Source organism: Hyperolius riggenbachi, chromosome 8 (genome assembly GCF_040937935.1).
Source record: "Hyperolius riggenbachi isolate aHypRig1 chromosome 8, aHypRig1.pri, whole genome shotgun sequence".
Lineage (NCBI taxonomy): Eukaryota > Metazoa > Chordata > Amphibia > Anura > Hyperoliidae > Hyperolius > Hyperolius riggenbachi.
In genome coordinates, this window is record NC_090653.1 from 276359210 (window position 1) to 276372325 (window position 13116).

The 13116-nt window shown below is 47.1% G+C and overlaps 1 protein-coding gene across 3 annotated transcripts in view; it reads right to left on the bottom strand.

Moving 5' to 3' along the window:
- Positions 1–1173: 1173 nt before the first annotated feature.
- FBXW5 (F-box and WD repeat domain containing 5) overlaps positions 1174–13116 on the bottom strand; it is a 67669-nt gene continuing 55726 nt past the window's right edge. For all 3 annotated transcript variants that reach the window (XM_068248959.1, XM_068248961.1, XM_068248960.1), the window contains exons 8-9: positions 12655–12867; positions 1174–4224 (exon numbers count right to left, since the gene is read on the bottom strand). In XM_068248959.1, the coding sequence (XP_068105060.1) occupies positions 3993–4224; positions 12655–12867 (445 nt within the window). In that variant the 3' untranslated portion in view covers positions 1174–3992. The remainder of the gene's footprint in view (positions 4225–12654; positions 12868–13116) is intronic.

Genomic DNA, 13116 nt, shown 5'->3' on the forward strand with positions numbered 1-13116 from the left:
CTCCCCATTTGCCGTTACTATGACTGGAAGACAGTGGATACATGAACTTGGGTTGACAGAACACTTGCCAAAGACTTTAGTGTGCCGGGTGGAAACTAAGAAGACAAAAACTGGAGACCAGAGAGAGACTTCCCGGGGAGTGCAGAGCAACATTTACTCCCTTGGAAGTCGTTTTTTAAAATTTTACACTTGGGCTTTAAAGTGAACCAGAGACGAAGCACCCTCATGTATTTTACCATATATATCAGTGGGAACATTACAGAAAACACTTACCCTGCTCTCGGTTTCATTCTTCACTGCTCAGCCTGCTTGATATCAGCTCTGATAAAATCCCCGACTGAGCGTTCAGTCTGGCTTTCCTCAGGAATCATAGCTGAGTCTGTCTTCTGTGATGTCTTTTGGAGCCCAAGCCTGCCCCCTTGTGGCTCTGCTCAGGAATCATTATAGCTGAGTCATTATAGCAAAGCCAGACTGAATGCTCAGTCAGGGCTGGTAATAAGCAGGCTGAGCAGTGAAAAATGAAACAGAAAGCAGGGTAGGTGTTTTCTCTAATGTTCCCACTAATATATATGGTAAAATACATGAGGGTGCTTCGTCTCTGGTTCACTTTAAAGTGTACCTATAGCAGAAAAACATTAAACAGTTAGATGAAATTACCTCTGTGGTGGGAGGCCGCTGCATGGTCCAAGAGCTTCACAGATCCTCCTACAGGCCACCCTTCCAGTGCAGGGTCCCTCTATACCTATTTGACAAAAGCTTGTGGAATGGATTTCTTCTGGTCGTGCTCTCGCCGTGCACAAGCAAATCTGGACTGGGCATGCTCAAGTAAGGCCAGCAAATGGCCAGTAGAACCAAGAGCCTAGGCATGGAGGAAAAAAGCCATACATGAGTGGTTTTGTTCTCTGGGCATGCGCAAATCTTACTCACTCGTGCTCAGGTCGGATGCGCTCATCCACGGCCAACAGTACAGCCAGAAGAGAAGAAGGAGCTTGTGCCGCACTGTTGGGCTCTAAGAGGATCCAGGAAGCCTCTGGACCATTCTAAGGCTTCAACCTACTGAAGTATCTAGCTTTTAAACAATCCCCTCTATAGGTTTGCCGGAAGTCTTCTGGATCCCACACTGGGAATCCTACGGGATCATTGCAGCTTCCTTAACAAATCAGACCCATCACGTTATCACCAGGACAGATTTACTTTGAGCTGACAGTCTCATCCACCAGATGACAATGTAAAGGGACAGAGCTATGCAGGTGCACAGAGAGGTACAGAAGTGCAGGGTGGTATTAGCTGATAGAATGATGTAAACAAAACATACAAAAGGAAATCAAGAAGACTTAAAACATACCAGAAATAAATACACATTTATAACAAACTCCTCGGGGGACGGACAAACTGCAGGAACCAATTAGGCAACGTGGCTAACGAAACTGCAGCTTCAACCAAACTTAGTATAATTAGTCTCTTCCTGAATCATTAAAAACGTCTTCTGGCTTCCAGATTTTGACTGAGGCCTCCTGAACCATGCTGAAATGTGTCCATCCCTCCAGTAAACATTTATATTTTCAGTTGGGAGCATCACTATAGCGAAAATCAGACAAAGCTGCCACCCCTGTAGGAATTAATGTGCGCACGTTACTTAACTTCTTGCTCATGTAAAGCTGGATATTTGAAAACATCTCTTTTAAAGTGCACCCGAGGTGAAAATAAACTTGAGATAAACAATTGTATCTATCCTACTCCTGAAAATTCCTTATATATATATATATATATTATATCTCCCACTGTGTTTTAGGTATAAAATCTTAAAAAGTAGATTTAATGTTTTATTGCCTCTGCTCAATGACAGTCTTTCTATGTCTAAGAGAGCTGAAATATATAAACTATTGCCTTTTTTAACCTATCCCTGGCACTCAGAAGCTGTTCTCTGCCAGGCAAGAGATTTATGACTGTAATTCATTATAAGTGAGGTTTATGCTCTAGTCCGACTGGAGAGAAACTGTCGCTTGCATACATAAATGTTTAACCCTTTCAGGCAGAAAAAAAAAAAGGAACACAGCCTAGTTATTTGCATGCTTGGCATCGTACAGACAGGCCTATCTCATGTCACATATCATCTTGGGTATACTTTAAGGCAAAATCATACTCGGCATAGCTAATAAGGTGTTTGTGGTTCCATTAGGCCGCCATAAAAATCCTTAAGGTTCTGGTTCTCTATAACCTAGCTTCTCAACATGTGGCACGCGTACCCCAGGGGGTACTTCTGATGGTTCCAGGGGGTACTCGGGCTTGATATACATATCCAAGAATAATACATTTAGAGTTTTAGAAAATGATAAATCTTATTTCAACAACACCAAATTAGTATTTCAGCTAATTAAAAGCAATAGTAAATGCTTGTAAATTGTTTAGAACCAATTATCAAGTATTATGATTAAATATATATTTGTAAAGGGGTACTTGTGATAATGTTTACTGTGCTAGGGGTACTTGGTGAGTACAGGGTTCTAAAAGGGGTACAAACCAATAAAATGTTGAGAAACACTGCTCTATAACATAACTGGGTATCCTGTAACCACTCTACTTCTCCAGTCCTGGCATAAAGCCTTATCAAACCACACCTTGCACTGATGAAGGCCACAACAGAGTGAAACGGTTGTCTGCAAGCTGGACGATACGGCTTTGTAAAATTGATAGACAAAAGGGTTGCTACAGACCTGCTGTTCTGGGATTGCAAATGGCTTTCCAGGGACATCAGAGAGATGTATTATGGGAATAACTTTTGCTCACGTGAAGCATTAGATTTTCAAATAAGTTCAACACTATATGTAACTATGGGGTATTAAAATACATTAAAATTATAAAATGATAAGATAAACATTGGTATCTATCCTCCTCCTAAAAATGACTTTTTTGTATATATCACACTTTTATTCTATAAAGTTTTTACCATCATTGTCAATGAAACATGCATTAAATAATTTCAAAGCTGAAATTATGAACTATCGACCCTTTTTATATCTTTCCTGCTCTCAGAAGCCAATTACCTCCAGGAAAGTGTTTTATGGCTGTAATTCTTTATCAGAGACCATTCAGTACTGACCCAGACAGAAACTGTCACTTTCATACCTGATGTTTAACACTTTCAGGCAGAGAAAGACAAAAAAAGAACACAGGGAAGTTTTTTGTGTGCTAGGCACTGACCATACATATGTCTATCTCGTCATGTCACCTCGGGTATCCTTTAATGTAATAGCAGCAGAACAAATTACTCAATATACCTTAAAAAAAAATATATATATATATATCAGAAGGGGAGATGGATCCCAGGCTCATTCTAGCCAAAATAGGACCCTGGGCACAAGGTACATGGGGCCATCCTCACCCACACCCCCAATGTAATGCAGTATCCCCCTCCCAATAATAGTATTACGCTGCACCTAGAGCCAGCTGACAGACCAATCATGTCTCCCCCCCCCCCCCAGGTGAATAGTGATTCCCAGAGCCCCCAGCAGAGTACTTATGTTGTAGTGAACTTACCTCTGCAGGGCCCGCCCCAGATAGACCACTATTCACTTTGAGGTAGACCTGGGAGGAAAGGGGAGGGCCGGGGTCAGCCAGCTCTGGGGCCCAGTTATTTCAAACTCACACTTCTATGCACTGTTTTGTCAGAAAGTATATGGAGGATTTATAGCTGCTGCTGTTACATGAATTACCGCAAGTGATGCGTGAAGTCACAACATTCGCTATAGTGACCAGCCTGCAATGTAACAATGCTGCTTGTATTGCATCATCCCTTGTGAATCCAGTGGGATAACCTTGTCTACTGTGAAGATTACAAGGAGGGGCACAAGTGAGTCAATAGGTCTCTATCTGGATATATACAAGTCCCGCCTCTCCAAGCTACGCGATAATCTGCTCACTGCGGTACGTAACACAGACACCTGAACATCGCGGGAGAGGCCAGACTGAAGAAGGCTGCTGCGGAGACGATCTCATTGGATGTTTGTAGGAAACCAGGAACTGGACTCCAGCAGCTCCTGGGAATCGCGCACGGAGCGGGGCGAACGCCACACTTTGATGGTATAGTCATCGCTGGCGGTGAGCAGCAGCTCCTGATCCGCTGGGCTGAAAGCCACCGAGTTCACCACATCCTCGTGGGGCAGCTTGGCCAGGCAGACGCTGTAATGGCGATCCCAGATGTAGCCGCAACGATCCTCGGCTCCGCTGCACAAAACAAATAAATAACAGGACTTCAGAATTCATTATCAGGCATGGAAGGCTGTTATGTGATGGAGAGGGAAGCAGGGGTCAGGCACAGGTCAAGGGGGCAAGTTTAGTGACTCAAGAACCTTATAGGACATCCAATCTGAAATGAAGAAGTTAAGCAGTAGTTACCTGGGGCTTCTTCCAGCCTTGCACAGTTCACATAGACAAACTGCGCAAGAGCAGAACACTTCTGACCACCATAGCCTGATCGAGAGAGGCGCAGGGAGCTGCCCACACATGCGCCCACAACCACAGCTATGGTAAGTGATCTTTCGAAGGGGCTAGCAACGCACTGGAAGGCACCAGAACTGCACCGAGAGGCCACAAAGACTGCTAAGGGCTTAAAGAAGCCCCAGGTAAGTAAAGCTTAAAGAGACTCAGTAAAAAAAAAAAAAAATTCAGCCTTATTTCTTGTATCCTATACCTGTTTTAATGTGGTCTGGCTTACTGCAGCCTTTTCTAGTTGCACTGTCTCTGTAATAGATCTAATCTTCTTTTCTTTGTCAAGCTTTGTCGACCCAGGGAGGAATGGGCTACCTCTGCTGTGATAGGGAGAAGTTATGCCACGCCCCCTCCATGCCACCTGCAGGCTCTGTGTGTGTGCTTTGGTTATTATGTCTGGAATAAACGGGTCGACCGGCGGCTCGATTAGCCGCTGAATCGACCCCAGCCGCATCCCTGCGTGCGAGCGGATCAATTACGGCTCGTCCTCGCTGGTGCTTCGAGCGGGCGGGGGGGCTGTTCTAGCCTGATGCGGCGTAGGATCTAAGCCGCCCGCCGTTTCCGCTCCCAACGCGATCAAGCGCACCCAAGAGAGGAGATTAATCTGTCATATGACAGCTGGCATCTCCCCTCAGTGATCAGCAGCCATCGCATATGGCTGCTGATCACATGATCACTATGATCGCCAGTGGATTGTAGTGATCAATTCGACAGCTGCGGTGGTAGGGGGGAAAGAAGAGGATCCACTCACCTCCCTGCCATTCCCACGACGATCGGCGCCCCCCACCGCTCTTACCGGCATCTCTGCTCGTTGTGGCGTAAGTCCCCGGCCGCAGCTTGATGACGTCATCAAGCCGCGACCCGGGATTTAACGTCAGTATGAGCGGAATTGTCGGAGAGAGCGGTGGTGTCCGCAGCGGCTCATCGATGAAGCCTGGAAGGTGAGTCAAAGCTGCTGCTGAAAAGGGGGACACCTGGCCACACAGGGGGGACACGGCCCAGCAACAGGATCCGGCCTGCCTGGTTGTTTTATATGTATATGCAGCTTGCTTGGCAGTTGGAAACAGCCATTATTTCTCACAATGCAACAAGGTTCACATACAGTTAACTGCAGAGTCCATGGCCCTGACATCACACTGTGGGAGGAGTTTGACCACATCATAAGTAACAAAGACTCCCCTGATCTGTTCGAGAAAAGGTAAAGATTTGTTATGGGAAAGGGGTATCCACTACTGATTGGGATGAAGTTCAATACTGGGATAAAGTTCCTCTTGGGCCTGGTAACTAGGGGGGTTTAAAGTGAACATTAAAGAGGAGCTGTTAGGTATAAGGTCTCAGAGAAAATAAACACATATATCAGTAGCTAAACATAGGCTGTACTTACATTACATATGCATTTCACTGTCCACGTTTGGATTTCACAGAATCTTTATATAGTATTTGCAGAGAATGATGCTCCTGACAGCTCATGGCAGGTTCCATGTTAGGCTGTCTCCTATGAAGCCAAATGTGTCGTCATGTCCTGCAGGCTTCCTGATGATTAGACTCACACAAAAGATCGGTAATGTAAAACACAACTGTGCAGTGAATATTAATTAGCCATGTGGCTAGGAACAATAGCGGACTCCTGCAGTGTACTCTGCCGGGAGTTTTTTCAGTGCTGTGGGCTGCTGCTTTTGTAACAGGAGCCCTGTAACTTATCACTAGCAGCCGAGGGGAGGGCCCCAGAATGCTTTGCTGTATGGTATGCGGCTCTCGGCTTCTTAAGAGCTTGGGTCTAACAGCTTTGCTGATAACCACACATCAAAACTAAGAGAGATTTTTAACTGCAGTATTGCCTTTTTGGCTTCCTTCTAAACTGTTTAAAGCGGTATCGTCACCATGAAAATCAAATTTCAACAGCAACTGGTCTGAGTGTATTAAGTGATAAAGATGCTAATCCTGCATTCAAAATGTTCAAAACTTTTTCTGCTGTTATAATTTGGAGTTATCACATACTTAAGGAACACTGGCCCTTTAGTAGACGTGCCAAAGAATTGCATGCTGGGGGTTCTTTTTATCTATAATATATTCCTCCTCTTCCCTTTATTTCCCTCCTAGCTTCTTATCTGAAACCTAATCCCCTACTCACTTGTGTTTACAAGCAAGGCTGAGGCGACTCAGCGATTGGAGGAGACAAGAAAAAAAGTGCAGAAATGACATCACGAGTTAGCCTTAACTGTGGGCAAAAGACATGGTCCCCACCAGGAACAGAATTCCCGTAATTTACTATATAACATTCACTGAAATCAAAACGTGGACAGTATAATACATGTGTTATGTAAGTAGATCAAGTATTTATCTACTTATATATGTGTTTTTTTCCCTGGCATAGTATGGCTGATCCTACTGCTTTAACACAGGAGAATAGAGGTTTAAATTAGCTTCTGCAGCCTGACAGTTACTCTTTAAGCCAGAAAAAAAAAAAAGAGTTTTACTAACCTTGGGATTCTACCAGCCCCCCTGCAGCAGTCCTGTGCCCTTGCAGCCACTCACTAATCCTCTGGTCCCCCCCCCCGCTAGTTTCCTTTTTGCCGAGAGGCCCATCAGGACTGGCCACGCGTAGCTTTTTCCGCATTCCCGACTGCAATTAGCGTTTTTGCGGGCCACAACACGTACATAAATACGCGTTGCCGCATATCTATGCGTTTGTAATGCAGTAACGCATATCTTTGTACGGGTTGCGGCCCGCAATAGCGCTAATTACAGTCGGGAATGCAGAAAAAGCTACGTGTGGCCAGTCCTGACGGGTCTGTCGGCAAAAACGAAACTAGCTGGCGGGGGGGGGGGGGGGGGGGGGAGGAGGGACCAGGGGATTAGTGAGTGGCTGCGAGGGCACAGGACTGCTGCAGGGGGCTGGTAGAAGCCGCAGGTGAGTAATACGCATTTTTTTTCCTGGCTTAAGTGTCTCTTTAACACCGCGGTCCTTAAGTGCTTAAGGATTTGTACGCATCTAAGGTGATCAAATAGGTAGAAAACTTTCAACTCTGTGCAAGTAATTACCCACGCAGGAAGATGAGAAGTTGGGAGTGGTCTGTACACTAGACAGTGCACTGTTGACATGGTTGCAATATGAAATGACATTTTTAAGCTCTATCTCAGACCAGTGTTTTGTTTTGTTTTTATTTATATTGTGTGGAGTTTTCCCGTAAATCATTTTCGCACCATTGCTTGACTTGCTGGGTTTACAAAACGATCTTCCTGTGTGAATGACAGATGCGGCTTAGGTAAACTGAAAAAACAGTCTGTGAGCTGTGGAGACTCCTCCCTCAGGGAGGAGCTAGGAAGGGGAAGCAGCCAATCTCTCTCTGTTAGCACAGGGTTGACCCTGTCTAGCTACTCTGTGCTCCTGAGGGAAATTAACTATTGATGGCCACTGCAGCCAGAGCTATGCAGAGTCTCACAAATCAGCCTCTACTCAGTGTGCAATTGAGTATTTACTCCAGGCTTTCTCAACCAGGCTTCCTGGAGTACTCTGCAGGAGTTCCTTAGCATCAAACCCCTCCCCCCCATATTGTGGTGGAAGTATAATACAGCACATTATAACAGGGAGTACTGTAACAAGAAGCACTAAATTGGGGCACTAATGAGCACAATAATAAAAAGCACGAGGATAAGGAGACAGTATAATGAGTGTCAGTGTAATAGGGGGCTTTGACATAAACAGCCTCACCATGCCCTTATGGGGTGTCACCAGCCTGCCTGAAAACATGCGCACAGCAGCTTGCACCTATCCTGTCCTCCGTCTTCAACAAGTCCCTACAGTGTGGCAAAGTACCGGCGTGCTTCAAGAGGTCCACCATCATCCCTGTGCCCAAAAAGCAAGGCGCGTCCGACCTCAACAACTTCAGGCCTGTCGCCCTCACATCGGTCATAATGAAAACTTTTGAAAAGGCTGTCCTGCCCCTCCTTAAACAAAAAACAGAAACCCAGCTAGATCCATATCAATTTGCTTACAGTACAAATAGGTCGACCGACGACGCCATTAACATCTGCCTGGAGCTTGTCAACAATCACCTTGACAAACCCAATTCATATGCCAGGGTCCTCCTCCTTGACTTTAGCTCGGCATTTAACACCATTAGCCCCCAGATACTAGAAGAGAATCTGGCTGAGCTCGGGGTCCACCCCACACTTCAACTGTGGATCAAAGACTTTCTTACAAACAGATCTCAGGTGGTTAAGCTGGGCTCCACCTCCTCGCAACCAAGGACCACCAACACAGGGGCCCCTCAAGGCTGCGTCTTGTCACCATTCCTGTTCTCCCTTTACACGAACAATTGCAAATCCTCAGCAGACTCTGTCAAAGTAATCAAATTTGCAGATGATACCACCATAGTGGGCCTGATTTCCAACAATGACGAGCAGGCATACCGCCATCAGGTGGACAGGATCTGCCACTGGTGCAGGGAGAACAAGCTGGTCCTCAACAATGCAAAAACCGTTGAGATTATCATCGACTTTAGGAAGCATGCCCCCACTCCACCCCCACTGCACATTGGAGGAACGGTGGTGGAAAAAGTGTCCTGTGTCCGCCTCCTGGGCACCACCATCTCCATCACCCTGAAGTGGAAGGAAAACACTGTCTTCACCCAGAGGAAAGCTCAGCAGAGGCTCTACTTCCTTCGCCAACTGAAGAAGTTCGGCATGTCAAAGAATCTCTTGACGAACTTCTATACTGCAACTATCGAATCCGTCCTCTGCTCCTCCATCCTTGTCTGGTATGCTGGCTCCACCGAAAGCGACAGACGCAAACTACAGAGGGTGATCAGGTCAGCGGAAAGGATCATAGGGAACACGCTCCCTGCCCTTGACCACCTCTACAATGCCAAGTTACGTTCCAGAGCATTGAAGATTGCAAATGATCCCTCTCACCCTGGCCACCAGTTTTTCAGTCAGCTCCCCTGGGGGCGGAGGTATCTGAGGTACCGGTCCATCTCCACTAAGACCACGAGACACAAAAATAGCTTCTTCCCCTCAGCCGTAAAGTTGCTGAACTCTACAAACGCTGCTCATTCTCTGCCCCCTCATCTTCTACCTGCAACCCACATGGCTGGGGTAAATGTGCTATGTATATGTTTTGAAATGAAGTAATGTCCAAGATGTTCTATGTCTCTTATGTTTCTATGTAATGCCCTGCATCTATGTGCCAAACCCAATTCCGGGCACGATTCAGTCGTGCTTGGCGAAATAAAAGCTATTCTGATTCTAAAGTTCTTCATAGTGCTGGATGACTGATAGAGGTAGCACATTTTCTTTACAAGTTCTGCTCCTACTATGCTGTAACTAGTACCGGAGGATTGAACAGCAATATACTGTATGTAGCGGGAGTGGTAATGACACGCATGAGAATATACACAACCTCAAGAAGGAACTAGAACTACCTCAGCCAATACAATTATTCTTGACAAGTGTACAGTCACACAATTTATATACATTTAACATATATACATTTTTATAGATTTTTGCATTTTTTATACACATAGCGAATATATATTTTTTTTTTACATTCGCCAATTTTATGGAACCAGTGTGCTCTTGTATGTGAGAGTGTACGCATGTGATATACATGTATGATTATTATATCTTTCAAATAAAGTAATAAATAATCAGTGGAAGTATTGAGTATATGTCCAGCGCTCCTACTTAATGAATTATATTTGGTCCATTTGAAGAGGTGGGAGTTAGGGGAAATCCCATCATAGTTGGCAGCAGCAGGAGGAAGTGTTCAGGCTATGCTATATAGTGACCACCTGTCCTCAGGTTGTGACAATCAACCTTTTTTTCTCTTTCCTATTTTATTATTGGCCGATTGTTACGTATATTTGTATTGTCTAGCAGCGCCCCTTGACATTTTCTTTTTCTTAAATAAATATGGCAGCCTCCCTGTCCTTCTCACTTCAGTTGTCCTTTAAAATAAAGAGCTAGGGCTGTAATAAATGTAAAATGGTGCTTTCATGAATAAATAACTGTGCTTGTGTGTATTTTCTTTCCCCTGCTCAGAGCTGTCCTTTAAACACCGCCTCAAGTACAAGTGTGCTGCCCACAGTAGCTAATCAGATTCTTCTGCTCACTTCCACCGCTGTGTTGGAGATGGAATGTAGTTGGTGGGAGTCAGCGCAGGGCCTTGTATAGGAGCCTGTATGGTGTGGTGAGGAGGTGAGAGCAGGGGATGCTGGGAAGCAGTGTTGGAGATGGAATGTGGTTGGTGGGAGTCAGCGCAAGGTCTTGTATAGGAGGCTGTATGGTGTGGTGAGGAGGTGAGAGCAGGGGATGCTGGGAAGCAGTGTTGGGGATGGAATGTGGTTGGTATTGTCAGCGCAGGGCCTTGTATAGGAGGCTGTATGGTGTGGTGAGGAGGTGAGAGCAGGGGATGCTGGGAAGCCGTGTTGGAGATGGAATGTGGTTGGTAGTGTCAGCGCAGGGCCTTGTATAGGAGGCTGTATGGTGTGGTGGGGAGGTGAGAGCAGGAGATGCTGGGAAGCCGTGTTGGAGATGGAATGTGGTTGGTGGGAGTCAGCGCAAGGCCTTGTATAGGAGGCTGTATGGTGTGGTGAGGAGGCGAGAGCAGGGGATGCTGGGAAGCCGTGTTGGAGATGGAATGTGGTTGGTGGGAGTCAGCGCAAGGCCTTGTATAGGAGGCTGTATGGTGTGGTGAGGAGGTGAGAGCAGGGGATGGTGGGAAGCCGTGTTGGAGATGGAATGTAGTTGGTGGGAGTCAGCGCAGGGCCTTGTATAGAAGCCTGTATGGTGTGGTGAGGAGGCGAGAGCAGGGGATGCTGGGAAGCCGTGTTGGAGATGGAATGTGGTTGGTGGTTTGTCAGCGCAGAGCCTTGTATAGGAGGCTGTATGGTGTGGTGAGGAGGTGAGAGCAGGGGATGCTGGGAAGCCATGTTGGAGATGGAATGTAGTTGGTGGGAGTCAGCGCAGGGCCTTGTATAGGAGCCTGTATGGTGTGGTGAGGAGGTGAGAGCAGAGGATGCTGGGAAGCCGTGTTGGAGATGGAATGTGGTTGGGGGTTTGTCAGCGCAGGGCCTTGTATAGAAGCCTGTATGGTGTGGTGAGGAGGTGAGAGCAGGGGATGCTGGGAAGCAGTGTTGGAGATGGAATGTGGTTGGTGGGAGTCAGCGCAAGGTCTTGTATAGGAGGCTGTATGGTGTGGTGAGGAGGTGAGAGCAGGGGATGCTGGGAAGCAGTGTTGGAGATGGAATGTGGTTGGTGGGAGTCAGCGCAAGGTCTTGTATAGGAGGCTGTATGGTGTGGTGAGGAGGTGAGAGCAGGGGATGCTGGGAAGCCGTGTTGGAGATGGAATGTGGTTGGTAGTGTCAGCGCAGGGCCTTGTATAGGAGGCTGTATGGTGTGGTGAGGAGGTGAGAGCAGGAGATGCTGGGAAGCCGTGTTGGAGATGGAATGTGGTTGGTGGGAGTCAGCGCAAGGCCTTGTATAGGAGGCTGTATGGTGTGGTGAGGAGGTGAGAGCAGGGGATGCTGGGAAGCCGTGTTGGAGATGGAATGTAGTTGGTGGGAGTCAGCGCAGGGCCTTGTATAGAAGCCTGTATGGTGTGGTGAGGAGGCGAGAGCAGGGGATGCTGGGAAGCCGTGTTGGAGATGGAATGTGGTTGGGGGTTTGTCAGCGCAGGGCCTTGTATAGGAGCCTGTATGGTGTGGTGAGGAGGTGAGAGCAGGGGATGCTGGGAAGCAGTGTTGGAGATGGAATGTGGTTGGTAGTTTGTCAGTGCAGGGCCTTGTATAGGAGCCTGTATGGTGTGGTGAGGAGGTGAGAGCAGGGGATGCTGGGAAGCAGTGTTGGAGATGGAATGTGGTTGGGGGTTTGTCAGTGCAGGGCCTTGCATAGGAGGCTGTATGGTGTGGTGGGGAGGTAAGAGCAGGGGATGCTGGGAAGCCATGTTGGAGATGGAATGTGGTTGGTAGTGTCAGCGCAGGGCCTTGTTTTGGAGGCTGTATGGTGTGGTGGGGAGGTAAGAGCAAGGGATGCTGGGAAGCAGTGTTAGAGATGGAATGTGGTTGGTGGTTTGTCAGCGCAGTGCTTTGTATAGGAGGCTGTATGGTGTGGTGAGGAGGTGAGAGCAGGGGATGCTGGGAAGCCGTGTTTCTGCCCTGCACTCACCTGGCCACAAAGTCGTTGCTGACATCTAGGAAGATGAAGAAGCACTCGTTGTTTGGAGTATAGGCACGGTGGGCTCGGAGAGGCTGTTTCACCTCTCGTAGGGTCTTCAGGTCAAAGACTCGAAGCTCTATTTCCTCTGCGATGGGAGGCGGGTCCATGGGGTCTGATATAACGCAGTCCCGGGGCCAGGAGCGGCTGTTCACATACAGATACCTACGGAGAAGAGATTACCGTTAAAACAGAAACCTCTTTCCCACTGGGGCTCAAGACACAATGCGCAACAATGCTCTGCAATCCACAAAAAATTATATTTAGAAGAGAAAAGTGCCGATGGTGGCATAGGAAAGGAGCACACGATCATGTAGAATACACTACAGTAGGGAAGGGGGAGGGTACAAGATACATGATCATGTGACTTGGGCTGGTTGGGTAGGCCCAGTAATACTAGTACGAGGCGGTCAT